Here is a 15,561-nt window from a genome sequence, read left to right as displayed (position 1 = left end):
GAAGCCACAAGTCCCACATATCGCACGCCAAGCCACAAATAAGAGACGAAAGTCTAGTAAAAATACTGCGCGATTGTAACGGTAGATACAAAAATCGAGCTTAACTCGGCGAACTGGGCGTACATAATGGGTGGACTCTCAGAATTTAAGGTCCCTAGCTACTTAGTGCGAATTATTGGCGACTATTTAAAAAAATCAGCCCGATCCACGACACGGAACATTAAATTAAATACTATGAGGTACAGACGGCGTAGTGCAAGGTTCTGTCCTGAGATCGACTCTATGGATCGACTTGTACGACGGCGTGCTGAGAATCAATCTTCCTACAGGAGCAACTTCCGTTAGTTATACAGACGATATCGTGTTGGTGGTCGTTGCCAAACGTCTTAGCCCCCTGAAAATAAAATGCAGCGGTGCCATTTCGCGCATTCGGAAGTAGCTGGTTTCAGAAAAGTTGAAGCTAGCAGTGCAGAATACCGAAGTGGTCCTGCCTAGTATGATGGAGGCACACGAGGAGTTGATCATCACTGTGAGCGATTGCCACATAAATAAATACTTAAAGTATTTGGGAGTTGTCCTTGACACCCGTATGATCTTGTAGCAGTCAGCGTAATGAGTACATAGTGCTCTATCAAGACTTCTACAAATATAGGAGGGCCACGCGAAGAAAAACGTCAGTTTCGCTCCATAGTAACCACGTCTGTTATATTGTATGCAGGACCGATATGGACCGATGTGGAAAAATCGTTTATAAGGGAAATAAAAGCGACACTCAGACTAAGCACGTTAAGAGTCGCGAGCGCTAACCGCATGATTTCTGATGGTTTCATATGGCTGAAGGGAATGGCAACAGCGCTGGGTGCATTCAACAAAGGGTCGCTTTACCTATAATCTAATACCGTATATTGCGAAATTATTTGGTAGAAAGCACGTAGAGGCTGATTTTTATGTAACTTTTAGGAATAAAAAGCGGTGCACTATTTTCATTTAGAAGACGACCCTTTTTGACTTGTCTGTCCTGACGCACCTGACGGCAAGGCACGTTCCATTAATTTGCCCACATTTTGAAAAAGAAATAAATGATCTCTTCAAGGGGTTCGGTGGATTTCCAAGAGAAGTGAACCTCAAAGCGCAAATGTGCGATAAAGCAGAAAAATGAACTGCTTTTAGCGTAGCTGCAGCAGGTATAACAAAAATGTTGCGTGAGATCGAATGGACTCGAAAGGCGAACGTCAGACAACAGCAACTGGCACAGCAGGCTTCTGAAAACAGCGAAGAACCGTCACAGCCTGAAAACCGGATAGTTACCGGCACTGACATAGACTAACGATTTGAGTTAATATACTCAATAACGAACTCCCGACGTATTACTTAACGGCAAGGTGCCGGGAGGAGCAAGCGCTCGGATAAGAGGCGTTGCTAGTTCGGGTTAAAGTCCCACACAGCCTGCCACAAAGGCCATCTAGGCTTTCGAAAAAAAAATGGGAGCATAGTACTCTTGTGTACTCGTACAAGTGTGTGTATATTTACGTCGTCATTGTCGTCGTGGATTACCTAGGTGAATATCTACGCACACACCTTTATTGTATCATACTTGGTCATGATGTTTGCACTTGAACGGACAGTGGCGTTGGACTTAGGTAGGACAATAGAGCGGGCCAAAACCTGTAAGCTAAACGGCTAACATTGCCTGTACTCATACCTTTATGTTCAGTAGGTTTGTAGCAAGTAGCAGCAGGGTAGGAAATAGCAGCAGGGAACCATTTTCACATGGGGTAGCTAGAAAACTGCCTAATTATAGATATATAATTATTAGTTATAATTCTAAATTATAGTTGAATCACGCGTCCATATTCTTGAAGCTCTATATCTCGTACCAGAGAAACAAATTTCAATTGTATTAAAGCTGCTTAACAGTAACATTTGCATATTCTCTTTTGTTAAACCTTCTCTGTAAAAAATTTGTGGTAGCGCGTTAAAACAGACCGACCGTCTTTCATTCAAATCAGCGGAGCAGGTATATTACAGGGTTTGATTGAAAAGTAATGAGCCTTATTTTTTTTAAGCAGTTTTATGAAACCTTTAGTCTTATACAACTAATATTCTTCAAAATAGGACCCTCGAGCGTCAATACACCGCTGGTAGCGGTTCTTCCACTGCAGGAAACATTTTTTAAACTCATCCGCCGGAATCGCGTTCAACTCGGCTGTCACAGTTTTTTGGATCGCCTCGATGGAGTCGAAACGCCTCCCCTTCAGCTTTCTTTTCAGGCGCGGGAACAAGAAGAAACCCGGAAGGGACAGGTCTGGGCTGTAGGGAGGGTGGGGAAGCACCGGAATCCCCATCTTGGCCAATGCAGAGGTGCAGAGGAAGGCGGTGTATGTTTGCGTCGTCGATGACCTTCAAGATCGCTGTTCGTCTTCGACGTTCTCCCGGCATTCCTTGAACGACTTGTGCCACCGTTTTACCTAGGCACTGGACAGAGACTGGTCCCCGTAAGCCTCCTTGAGTAGCCCAATGGTTTCGGTACTCGTTTTGTTTAGCTTTACGCAAAATTTGATCGAGTAATGTTGCTCCAACGACAACTGCATTTTCGCCACTGCAAAATCCTAACACACTTTTAAAACAACTTTCACGCATAAATGTGCCCACCACTTGCCCGTCCATAATGACTACGTCGTACTGCTGATCTCCAAAACAGAGTAAGCCCCTTGAAGAATTTAAAATATTTTTCAAAATTTTCCGTTTCTACATGCGTTTCTAACAAGATGAAAACATCAAACGAACAAATGTAATCAAAAAAATCTTTATATAACATTTTGTTTGCTAAGCCGTTAATGTTATACGACACAATTTTAATATTAGTTAATTGATTACGATTTTCTAAAAGTTTATCACTGCTGGTTATTACATTTAATCTTGCGGTTACTTTAGTACAATTCTGTAGGTTTTTGAATTTATTTTCTCTAACAAAGAGTAATAGGTAATATCAATTTTTGACACGTTTATACCAAAGTAGTGAATAAGAATTTTCTCTGCCGGCTGCCCGTCACACATAAGTAATTTATTATTATTGTATGACATCCATTTGCCGTCAATGCTATCATTCCTTACGAATATCTTATGTGTTCTACTTAAGGCTAAGAGCTTTTGTTTTAACTGCAATAGCACTTTTCTATTTTGTTGCCTTTCAGAGCTAAGGCCCTTTTCAATATATATATCCGAACCTCGCAACATTCTAGCGTTTTTGAGGATATCTCCTGCCATTTCCACAGTTTCAAACTCTGCTATTATATTTCACTTATTATCTTTATCGTATAATAAACGTGCCTCTCTTATTTTAATGTGATGCAGACTAGGCTTATCTTCGCATAATTTTTGAACAGCTAGTGTTGGTTTTTCATCTTTTGTAACGCCTTTAAAAAATAACCTATTTCGCTTACTTTGGCCAACAAGGCGTAGTATTTCTTTTTGGTTCCAAATCCCTGTCTTTTTTTAATTTTTGTATTTCTAGTTTAAGGGATTCGTTTTCAGCCTTTAGCTTTTCAATTTCCAATCCCATTGACTTTTTTAAATCTCTTATGCCTTGTTTAGAAGCTAATCGCTCGAATTGCTTATTAAGGTTGGTTTCAATTCCACGTATGGCTACCATTACATCTTGCAGTGAAAGATCCGGAGATAATTCGGTAACTCTTCTCTTAGGCGCATTACTTGAAGTAGGAGTTCGTTGCATTTTGTCAACTTGAAAGTATTAACAATTATAAAATAATTATTATTTAGTAACTACTACTAGGTGGCAATGCCTTTGATACGTTACACCTTTAACCTCTGTAACTACTCGTATACAAATTCGTTCTGCTACCCGCCAGCAGGTGGCGCTACGCTAGTACCTAAATTCTATTTGTTGTTATGTTATGTATAGAGCTAATAATTTGAGGTTATATTGATTGAACGCGCCAAAATGTAAATCGCACTGTACTAAACTTGTTTAACATATCCCATATTGTGTGCACCTTAACATGCTTTTCAACTGGTTTCAAATTGCAGTTAACATATTCAATATTACCTTCAATTTATACTGTATTCAATAAAAGCTAGCTATGTTTCAATATACATATCAATTTATTAGTATTGACAGTTCAAAAATCGGATAAATGACGCATTCATTATTTGAGTTATTGTCGTTAGTTGCTAACGTATATTTTTATTGTTAGTCTGTTTGTTATTAATCGTAACCATGCCGCCGAAAAAAAAGGGAAACGTTGGAAACAAAAAGGATGATATTGTTCGTATAGACCCAAAAAAGCATGAGGCGAAATTAAAAGAAATAGAGAAGAGACACATTGCAGAAGCTATAGCTGAACAGGAACTGTTAGAGGATATGTTGTTAGAAGAGGAAGAAATGATCGAAGAAGAAGACGAGGGAGATGAAGACTGGTCTGATATTGAGCCTGCGTTTAATGTAGGGCGCATAGATCTGTCCTTCCCTGAAACCGCCGCAGAGTTCGCTAATTCACCTCAATGTTATCCGCCAAGCTATTACACATTGTCTCCTAAGGAACGACTTTTGCTGTTATATGCTGAGAATTTTAGAAAGCAATTCGCCACATTTTATCCAAAACGAAGGCCATTAGTGTTAGCCTTACCAAATGAATGCAACGTTCAGGTAATCATAATACATACGCATATACATATACATACATGTACACATATCTTGTAATATAATTGCAGAAACTGGTTTGCACTACTATACGACCAACTGCATTTATTCATATTCCATTAATCGGTAGTGAAGAGGAATGTGCTCGTTTCGTTGCTGACTTTATTGTATATGAACCACTTGAGGACGTAACGAAATTCGTAAGTAATAGTATTATTATTGAATTGATAACTACCTCAAGAAACCTGCATGCCGGAATAGTTCGTCATGACCTAAGAATGGCAAAGTACGAGTTCATCTAACGCAATTCACGTCTTTATGTTACGATGGTATGTACATTTACTTGTACATTCGAGTATGAACAATGACTTCGAAGGTGTTTAGATTATTAATTATTTATTAAGTGTCAATGTGCCATGCCTACGAGGAATATACCATTACCAGTGCATCTCACTTCAATAAAATAATTCGTATGTTCAGAGTAGCCTTAGTTCGCATTAGACTTTCGTTTTTGTTTCCAAAGAAAAATATTAAATGTTCACATACTATAAAATGTGGACAGCCCATACCTGAAACTTATAATTTATTGAATCAATAAAATGATTCGTATGTTCAGAGTAGCCTTCGTTCGCATTATTAATATAAAATGTTCATATAAAACTTGGAAAGCCCATACCTGAAAATAATTTTTTTTGAAAAGAGTGTGTGGGGGAAAACTGTCTTTGGTTGTTTAACAGTTTTTAAGATGTCCGAGAAGATGCTGAGGATGTTTCACGCCCGCGTCCATTTACACCTCAACCTGCAAGGGAATGATTTTGATTTTTTCAACAATCATGTATATTAGTTGATCTATTTTACTTATCATAAAATTCTTAAAGGTTTGCTAGAAGGCTTTTTAATATTTTCTAAGCTTCTAAATGTCCCTGCTGGCATTTACATGCTCTGGACACTTCATTTGCCCATGAGGGTAGGCTCATTAAAAACATGTTCCACCAATACCAGGTTTCTTATCTTCAAGCCGGCAAAGTATTCGATCGAGTCCTCATGGAGACTAGCAAACTATTCTACCTGATTAATATCCCTATTATATAACACATGGGCTGAAAAGTACCGACCTAGCACATAGCTAGTGCCATCTAATTAATTAATTGCATTCACCTCAGTCTCAGTTAGTACTAACCTTAAAAAGGCAGCTGTTAGAATTTCATGATATAATATTAGTTCGTAAGTTATTGTGCTAAGAATAACGCTCCTTTTGTTATTTTCAAAACAATGCATAAAAAAGAATTTCATGTTTTAATTTTACCTATTTCTTGATGGGAAAAAATACCGTTCAAGCGAAGCAATGGCTTGAACAGAGTTATGGGGACTCCGCTTTATCAGAAACAATAATAAAACGATAAATTGCTGACTTCAAACGTGGTCGTAGAGACACAGATGATGCACAACGCAGTGGACGTTCAAATGAGGCGGTAATACCAGAAATCATCCAAAAAATTCACAAAATCGTTTAAACGAAAACTTAAGTTCAGTGAGTTAACTGACATAGTAAAGATATCAAAAGAACGTATTGGTTTTATATTGCATGAACATTTGACTATGAGGCAGTTTTCTTCAAAGTAACTTGGTGTAGCGTTTGCCCACTGTTGATCAAAAACAAGAATGTGTTGAAGATTCTGAGCAATGACAAAACTACATGAATTGAACTTCGAATTGCTCCCACACCCACCGAATGAAGAGGTGTACCACGCAGCGCTATAATTTGTTTATATATAGATATTTTGTTATAATCTATGTATAGTATAGCGCTGTCACAAAGAGTGTTATTATATTTATTTCGTAAATCTTTTTTATGCCTTCTGCGGAATCGAAGCACAGAGTGAACATATTTCACGGTTGCTTAGTCTTCCATTTCAATTTTTTGAATGCGCTTATAGCTTTCAGGCCTTGCCTTTGAAGATCTTCAACAATTTCTTCTGGTTGGCATGTGTGATGCAGGTTTTTGGCTATTGCGCGTATGGTTTGGACTGCGCGAGTTTGCTTATAATTGATCTATAGTCTGTGCTATCGTACACATTTACTTTTATTGGGTCTTTGCCAATTAGCCGTAGGGAATACTTTTCTTTTGCACTGTCTTTAAGCAATGTTTGGATATTTTGCTGACATAACTCCGTGCCAGAGAGTATAATTGGGGGAGGTTTCAGTTCGTGTTTTTTGTTATTTTTGATCCGATCGGTAACAACAAGTTATGGAGACGATTCAATTTTTCTTTTCTTGTTGGCTTTTTTGGTTCTATTGACTAACCAAGCAGTTTCTTTTTCTAACTCCTCTTCATCTGTGTAAAATTCATTTTGTTGCTTATCAGCAGTTATGTCACTACTTTTCATTTTCATTTTTATGCTAGTTAATTAATTTTTTAGTTGAAAATTTTCTTCTTTTAGGGATAAACATAAATTTTCCATTTCTTTAAATTTTATTAGTAATTCGTTCATATCGTAATATTTTTCAGCTCCAGCAGGTGATGTGTTGAGCGCCATCTATTGGATAATAGTGCAAACACTGTTGTACTTTAGGAAATGTGGCAGCGCTCTATTTTCACGGTATTTTGGCAGAAGAGAACAGTGAAGACACCCAATAGTTGCACTGAGGGTAACGTGAAAACAAAACACAATGCTCTCAGTCTCAGCAACACTTTGCACTTTTGTTTGTGTAGTTTTCTTATTTTGAACCACCAGTTATTAAAGTTAAAAGCCTTAGGTTTTCTAAATATTTAGCTTATTGTGATCAGGTTAACTTGTCGAGCTTTTCACTTGTCCCTGCTTTAGCGTTTGGGGACGTACGTATGCACTTTTAGCAGTACAGTGGGCTGTTTTCCACACCTATGATCACTTTTTTAAGCACTTAAAAAAACACGATTTCACTCGCCATGCCATTGCATGAAACTAAAAATAATTATGTTTAATAGCTATGCTGTTAACGAAAAGAATAGGTTATTAAATTTTTAAGGTAAAAAAATAAAAAAAAAAATAAGTGATAATCATAAATACAGGAAAAAAATTTAATTGCTGTCATCATCCGGTTGGTTGGTCAGTTGGTCATCAGTTACTCGCATTCGCTTGCTTCGAACGCATATGCAATCACTACCATCGCTGGAATAATTTTGAACTGGACTTTCTCTTGATCGTTCAGCATCTACATTTTTAACAATGAACTCTGTTATGAGTCGTTGTTCGCAAATTCTTGCTACCTCTTTGTATAATTCTTTGTAACGAGCCATACAAGAATTCCGTTGGAGCTGTTTCGACATTGGGATCATTTGTGATGAAATGGTGTCCTAATTTATTTGCAAGTTGAAGTCCTTCTTGAATTATATGATGATAGAAAAGAATGATTATTACATTAAGGGTACTGCGTCAAAACTATTTGCTTGATAGGTTCTCCCTTTTTAGGTAAATCTTTTATCTCATTTATTGATATTGTTAATGTTGTTGGAGATTCAGATTGCGAGCTAGCCTGAGCATCTACATATAGTATTTTTGGACGTCGGCACGTCGGAAGTCTCTTCTAAACGGGGACGTTTTCCGCCGAAATAATTTCTTATGTCCATAATAGCTGAAAAAGATAATTGTTTAAAAAATCCCAACAGAAAATCGAAATGATACTTACGTTCACTTTCTGATTTGAATATGTTAATGAAAAATGTACTGTAGAAAAAAGTAGCTTAGATATTTCAACCAACTTCAGCCAATGCCACCGATGTTAAACATAGAAACAGTTTTTCAAGAGTTTCAAGATATTTTACACACTTGTTTTCGAGAAATTCAATAGAACTCAAGTTCTACAAAAACAAACAAGTGTTACATTTTTCACAAAAGTTAACATTAAGAGTTTTGCATTTTTTTAAATAGTAGCGACGAAGTTTGCTCGATGTATTATGTTATGTTGAAACAAAAAAGATAAAATAAAATATCGTGAACTTTACCTGCTATTTTTTACTCACTTACCAAAAGCTGGATATCTTTTTTGTGCTAATCCAATCTACAGCCAGTTTCAAGTCAGGCAAACTTTATCTCGGTTGCGTTTCACTGGCACTAGATAGATACTTCCTGAGATGAATTTTTTAAATAGGGTCTTGAAATATTTGACCAAAGTAGGATGTTCTTCGTAAATACCTTTCTAAAGTAGACATTAATCGTAGAACTAGGGACTGGCCGCTGTCTATTCTAGAATCGAGCGAATAAATGGAAAATCCAGATAGTACCCAACCAAAATCCAATTCCGATCTCTCACCGGGTTATTATCACTTATAATATATACTAGCTGACCCGGCGAACTTTGTTCCGCCCTAGAGGCAATCAAAAAGCAGATTTTTGATTTTATTAAGTTAATTTTTTTATTAGTCAAGTATTTCAATGAAGCTTTAATAGATTGCACTCTTCAGTTAAGCACCTTGTGATACACGAAATTTTTTGTTTTATCATCAGGTGCAAGAACAAACCTACGCAGATGGTTTTCCGACCCGTGGATTGCCACATATAATTGACCATGTGAGAAACATCGATTTTCTAGATTCAGACCACAAACTTTCAAGGATTGGCCTTGTGATTTGTTAATGGTCATGGCGAATGCAAGAGGGATCGGAAATTGAAGTCTTTTAAACTCAAACGGAAGATCGGTAGGGATCATCGGGGTCCTCGGAATGAGAACTTCTTCACCTTCGAATTTTCCTTTGAGTATCGTTGCGTAAATCACATTGTTCATCAATATATTTACCACCAAACGCGTACCGTTGCAAAGTTTTGGTGGGCTTATGTTTCGAAGCATGTTACTACGGAGCCAACTTTTAGGCGTAAATTGTGCGGTGGTAAGCCAGGCACATCCAAGGAGTTTAAAAATTCTATTAGATAGTGGCTTCATCTTCATTTGTTACACAGTCAATGGATTTGAATGAATGCATTGTTCCAATGATATCATTTTGAATTATGCAGTTCAGGTCATCTACATCTTTATTCTTAGCCGCTAAAATTGCTCGTCCACTCAACCATTCATTATTTTTTTAGTTATTAATGATGTTTGGGAATACTTTATTGATAAGTTCGTCTTTCGATAAGACAAAGTTACAGAAATTCTGAGGAAATGAAATCAATCCGCTCAATTCGTCGACAGATACTCGTACTCGACCATTACCGATAGTCAGTAAATGCTCAGAGAAATCTTCAGTAGATGTATCATTAAGTAATGCAACTCTCATGTTTGTTGTCAGCTGAAGTTTCTTTACATAGCGCCATAGATTCGATGATTTGAGGCGAGCGTTTATTTCGTCAGCAGCTCTTGACCTTGGAATTACTGGCAGTGTTTGGCGGAAGTCGCCAGACAGTAAAATCATTGTGCCTCCAAAAAAGTCAATAATGGCAATTTCACTCTTGCACCAAGGCACCACAATCCGGGCGTTTCTCCGGAAAATTTCAATACGTCACAATAATCGCAAACAACGTTAATTGGCCCAATGCAAACGCTAGGATGCAAGCAGTAATCAGTGTTGAAATCATATCGAAACACTGCTCGATTCAAATCAGCACTTGATAATTCTCTTCTTGTGCGTCGAAAATGATATACTTGCTGATCTCTGTTATTCGCTCGCCGATTTCGCATTGCCAACCGAGCCGTTTCACGGGCTGCCTTGTTTTGCTCTTGTGATTGAGAAGTACAAAGTCGTGCCATACTAACGCGGCGCTCTTCACGGGCAAATTCTTTGTGCTTCTTCAGTTGTTTCATTCGCAATGTTTCGTATCCTTCTTGCATTACGGCTTTGTTGGGAAAGATTCGATCGTCTTGGTCGCGGCATTGATAATGATGATTCAAAGGGAATACAAATTACTGTGATTATATATTTCTGAAAAAATTTATATTATCAAATTTTCTACTTAACCATAGACAAAATTACGTTTAGCTGTCATTTTGTTATTCCATATCAGGTGCGTTTTTGTTATACCACATTTTATAGTGACTTCACGGAAAAGCGTTCGAATGGGATAAAAAGTATCCTATGCCCGTTTCCTGGTTCTAAGCTACCTCTCCACCAATTTTCAACCAAATCGGTTCAGCCGTTTTCGAGTTATAAATAGTGTAACTAACATGACTTGCTTTTATATATCGTCCCCTTAGTATAACAATAGCCTATGTGCTCATAGGCTATTATTTTTTTATTGAATTTTTGGATTCTCCATCGTCGATTTTATATGTGGTCAACATTTTGTCAAATTCTAGTTCCACAAAGTGGGTCAAAACGTCAGTCAAAAAATAATAAATATTTACAGACATAACGAGATTTGAGTGAGAGCTACTTTCAACAAAAAGTTTGAAATTCATTTTCTCAAAACATCAAAAAATTTATAGGCTATTTTAATACTAAGGGGACGATATATAACTATCAAAGTGATTACTTAATTAAAGTATTTTTTTTATATAGTGATTTGAAATAAAATTTTGGAAAACTTGTTCTCGGGTGAATTAATTGACGAAAACAAGACACAGGCTTGTCTTCAGTCTTCAATCATGGCTGATCATCCGTAACGTTGAGTAGGTGCGCTCATTGGTGGGCAGGCGGAATTCCCATTATCCGAAGAATTTGATGAATGTGTGGTGCATGGTTATGCAGTTAGGGAACATTTGTCAAAATTGTAATACCAAATTTCCATATCGATAGAAATAACTCGAACTCAAAGTAATATCAACAAACACAGGTGTGCCGATTCTCCATTGCTATCCAATCACATCACTAGCACTGAAAACTTCAACCATTTAATATGCAGAGTTTTGAGTGATTTTTATGCCAAATATTTTTCAAAGATCGGTTTTTTCCGGGCAAGGCCCGTCCACGCCCGTACGTAGCTACGGGCCTGATTGAGTGTGCCTAGGGGGAAATTGTTCAGTGACGCCAATCACTGTATTAAATTGTTTTTGCATTGCAATATAACAACATCAAGACGCACACCACAAATAGGAGGAGGAGCTCGGCCAAACACCTAACAGAAGTGTACGCGCCAATTATTTTTTTTTTTTTATTGCTATGTAAAAGTAATTCTACTATGTAAAAGTAATTTTTTTATTTATTATTTTTACAAATAATAGTATATGTTCTGAGCTGAAGTTAATGTGATTGACGCTTATCTACCATTATATGCCTTTTTATTAATAAAAATATTGGTTTAATAAAAAGCAATTGTTTGTTTATTAATTGGGCTCTTCAAAATCCTTAAAAATCGATGTTCGATCCTTCTTTAGGTTTTATTTTTACAAAAAAGGGCGAGTGACTAACTGAAGATGATGTAGAAGACATTTAGAAATACATAAAATACGTATTGTTGGCGGCCACGTGAAGACATCTATAAATCAACTCCGTGATTATTTGCCCTAAATCGGTGCTCCAAAAGCCTTTAAATTGGGAAAATCTTCTCCAGTAATAGTGAGATATTGAGATAATTTCTGAAAGAAGAAAATGAAAAACGGAAACTCAAAAATAAAGGTGTTGTGGATTATAAAGCCTCTAAACAGAATGAAAACGATACCAAAAAGATACACTATGAGACAGATGAAGAAAAACTAGCGGTAGAAACCAACTGGATTCTAAAAAAATAAACGACCAAACAAAACACGAAATGTATTAATCAACAAATAGCGCAATCAAGGAAAGTCTGGATCAGAAAATAAGACTCAAAAATATACGCCTCGTCCTCCTTCAATTATGATATCAAATGCAAAAATGTATCAAAAGCTAAACTAACTCAGTTTACTGTTAATTTATTAAATAAAGAAATTTACGAAATTAACGCAAATCCAAGTGATGACTATAGGCCAATAACAAAAACATTAACACGACCAATCAAAGTAATGATAAAGAACCTTATTTAATTTATTTATTTATTTAAATAATCAAGAAATTGACCCCATAAACCTTTAACAAATTTAAATGGAATACTGAAGAGCCATTAAATACTCGGTGGGCAAAAAGTAAGGTGAATTTGGTTGTACAATGAAAAATCTGTATTTATTCTTGTAAATCAATTTCATCCCCTTCAAAATAATCCCCTCTCGATGAAATACACTTATGCCAACGATTTTTCCAATCCCCGAAACATGCCAAATAGTCCATTTCCGGTATCTTCAATTCAGCTTTTATCTCCTCAATCGACTCGAAACGCGTTACCCGGAGTGGTCTCTTGAGTTTTGGGAATAGCCAGAAGTCACACTCAGCCAAATCAGGCGAATACGGTGGTTGCGGAACGATGTGCGTGGAATTTTTGGCGAAATGGTCATGAAGGACGAGTGCAGTGTGAGACGGTGCATTATCGTGATGCAAAAACCAAGAGTTGTTGGCTCATAATTCTGGTCTTTTTAGACGAATTGCTTTACGTTAACGATGCATAACGCTCGAATAATATTCCTTATTAACAGTTTGGCCAGGTGGAAGGAATTCATAGTGCACCACACCACGAAAATCGAAAAAAACTGTCATCATGACCTTTATTTTTGAACGACTTTGATGTGCTCTTTTCCGTCTGGGCTCGCCTTTAGCACGATATTCGCTTGATTGGTCGGTTGTTCTAGGATCGTAAGCATAAATCCAAGTCTCATCTCCCGTAATGATGCATTTGAGCTTGTCCTGATAGTCTGAAAGCATTGTTTCACACACATCAACGCGACGACTTTTTTCCAAGAAATTGAGAGTTTTCGGTACCAAACGAGATTTGACTTTTTGTAGGCCCAAATGGTCTTTCAAAATGGTTTTCTCCGATCCTTCTGATATTCCGATCATATCAGTAAGGTATTTAACAGTCAACCGACGATTTTTGAGCACTAACTCCCTCACTTTATTGACGTGTTGGTCATCTGTTGACGTCGATGGTCGTCTGGAGCGCTACAAGTCATCAACACGTTCTGACCCTCTTTGAAGTCTTTGTACCACTTATAAACATTTTTCTGCGACATGGTCGAATCACCAAATGCCTTCTGCAACATGCTAAACGTTTCCTCAGCCGAAATTTCATTCCGCAAACAAAATTTGATGGCACTTCTCTGCTCAATCAAATCAGACATTGTAAAGATCGAAAAATGCACTCTTGGTCGTTTGGTAAACACAAGCGTAAATATATTACTGATAATGACATTCACATGAAAGTTGGCCCAGATGTTATTAACAGTGCTGCGAACTCATGAAATAAATAACTAGAGCGAAATTTTAATCACGCGAAGTTTGACAAATAAATTCACCTCACTTTTTGCCCGCAGGTATGTTTCTGGTCACATTTGATTCCAAAGAAGGCGTTAAAAATATAAAACACTGAGAAAATTCTTCACTCACTTGCTACGGTAGAGTCCGTCAAATCCTCAAACCTAATCACACAGAATAAGGCTATGTTCAGAAACGCATTATAATGCGCAGTACTTGCAGCGCTGGCAGCACTGTCAATGTGACAATTCATGCAACTGATAGATTTGTTGAAAAATTGCAAATAGATTTGTTGCATTTATGAACGCGCTGTGCAGTAAAATGGAATTGTTACTAAGTTTGGTCATGGACGATGTATGTGAGGAAAAAACCGATAGTCTTTTATTAAATTTAAGAAAAAAAAAACCGTGTAAAGCTTAAAAGAAGGACATATCTTGTCAAAAGTTTAATATCTTTTTTTTATTCGCTTATATGTGATGAGTAAATTAGAAAATTTTCGCTGGGCGATGTTGTAAATCTTTATTAACTTATTTTACTTCATCTACGACCTTAGCCCTCCTTCCCGATGTGAACTCGTTCTCCATGCTCAGTCGGACTCTGAGCAGTAATTTTATCTCCGATGTACTAAAGTAATCACTAAAACCAAGAAAAGTATAATAAAATAAAGTTTAAATATCGTATTTTTCATCAACTTTTGTATTAAAAGCTAAAATAAATAATTAAATACCCACTTTTCATCAGACATTGTACTAGCGTATTTATTGGCAGTGTGAAAATTTTTGCTGCAAATAATGCACGACTTTTGATACAAAAATGACGTTTAAGAACGCGGTGCATTTGCAGTATTGCCATATTTGCATTTTTGAACGCACTGCTCACTCTGAAATGGTATGTTGCGCATTGTTGAACATACCCTAAAATTTGCCAAGCATTTGTGCATACGAAAAGCTATTGCGGAAAAGAGCTAAGATGTGTAAAGTGTAGTGGAAAGCATAGTACATTACATTGCAAAAAACCGCCAGAGCAAAAACTAGAATTTTGCAATTGCTGTCAGGACCACCCTGCAAAGTATCGGAGATGTGTTGTCGTAAAGAATTGCAAATAATTCGCGATAAGAAGAATTTTAAACCAACATTACAAAATAACCGTGCTGAAAACACTGACACTACAAATGATGTTACCCAAAGCAATGGAGCTAACACTGTGAAAGCAAAGAAATTATCATTCGCTAAAGCAGCAAAAGAAAATACAAAGAGCAATAAACCAAATATCTAATTAAATTTATTATCAAGTAATTATGAAATTGTAGCTCAGATACTTGACAATTAAATAAGTAGCAAGAATTCAATTCTTCAAAAACGGTTGAGTAAACTTGAACAACAAATCAAATCTCAGATTTAAATAATGGTTGCGGACGGTTTAAAAAATCACCAAAGCAGCACAATCTACTGGCTAACAGATGTAAACAAAACTCCAGACTTGATCGACTTTTTCGTCATAAAAAAATGATCACAAAACTGTGCTCAAACTGTAATCGAGTCTACTGTCTCAAAGAAATAAAGCATTTCATAGCAAATAATAGACAATTTCGCCGAAAATGGCTACACACACGATGCCCTGGAGATAAAACCACTCCTAACAAAGCTACTCAGGAACTAAGACGAGAAATAAA

At 36.8% G+C, this 15,561-nt stretch overlaps 1 protein-coding gene across 1 annotated transcript; it reads left to right on the top strand.

The window, feature by feature from the left end:
* Positions 1 to 4,016: 4,016 nt before the first annotated feature.
* On the top strand, positions 4,017 to 5,135 carry LOC128871878 (coiled-coil domain-containing protein lobo-like). The gene is made up of 2 exons (XM_054114012.1): positions 4,017 to 4,666; positions 4,732 to 5,135. Exons 1-2 carry the CDS (start codon positions 4,238 to 4,240, stop codon positions 4,960 to 4,962), a joined length of 660 nt encoding a protein of 219 aa, XP_053969987.1. The 5' UTR covers positions 4,017 to 4,237; the 3' UTR covers positions 4,963 to 5,135.
* The last annotated feature ends 10,426 nt before the right edge of the window (positions 5,136 to 15,561 follow it).

This window comes from Anastrepha ludens, chromosome 2 (assembly GCF_028408465.1).
Source record: "Anastrepha ludens isolate Willacy chromosome 2, idAnaLude1.1, whole genome shotgun sequence".
Taxonomy (NCBI): Eukaryota; Metazoa; Arthropoda; class Insecta; order Diptera; family Tephritidae; genus Anastrepha; species Anastrepha ludens.
Note: the sequence above shows the minus strand (reverse complement) of the source record. Positions and strands in the feature narration are given on the sequence as shown.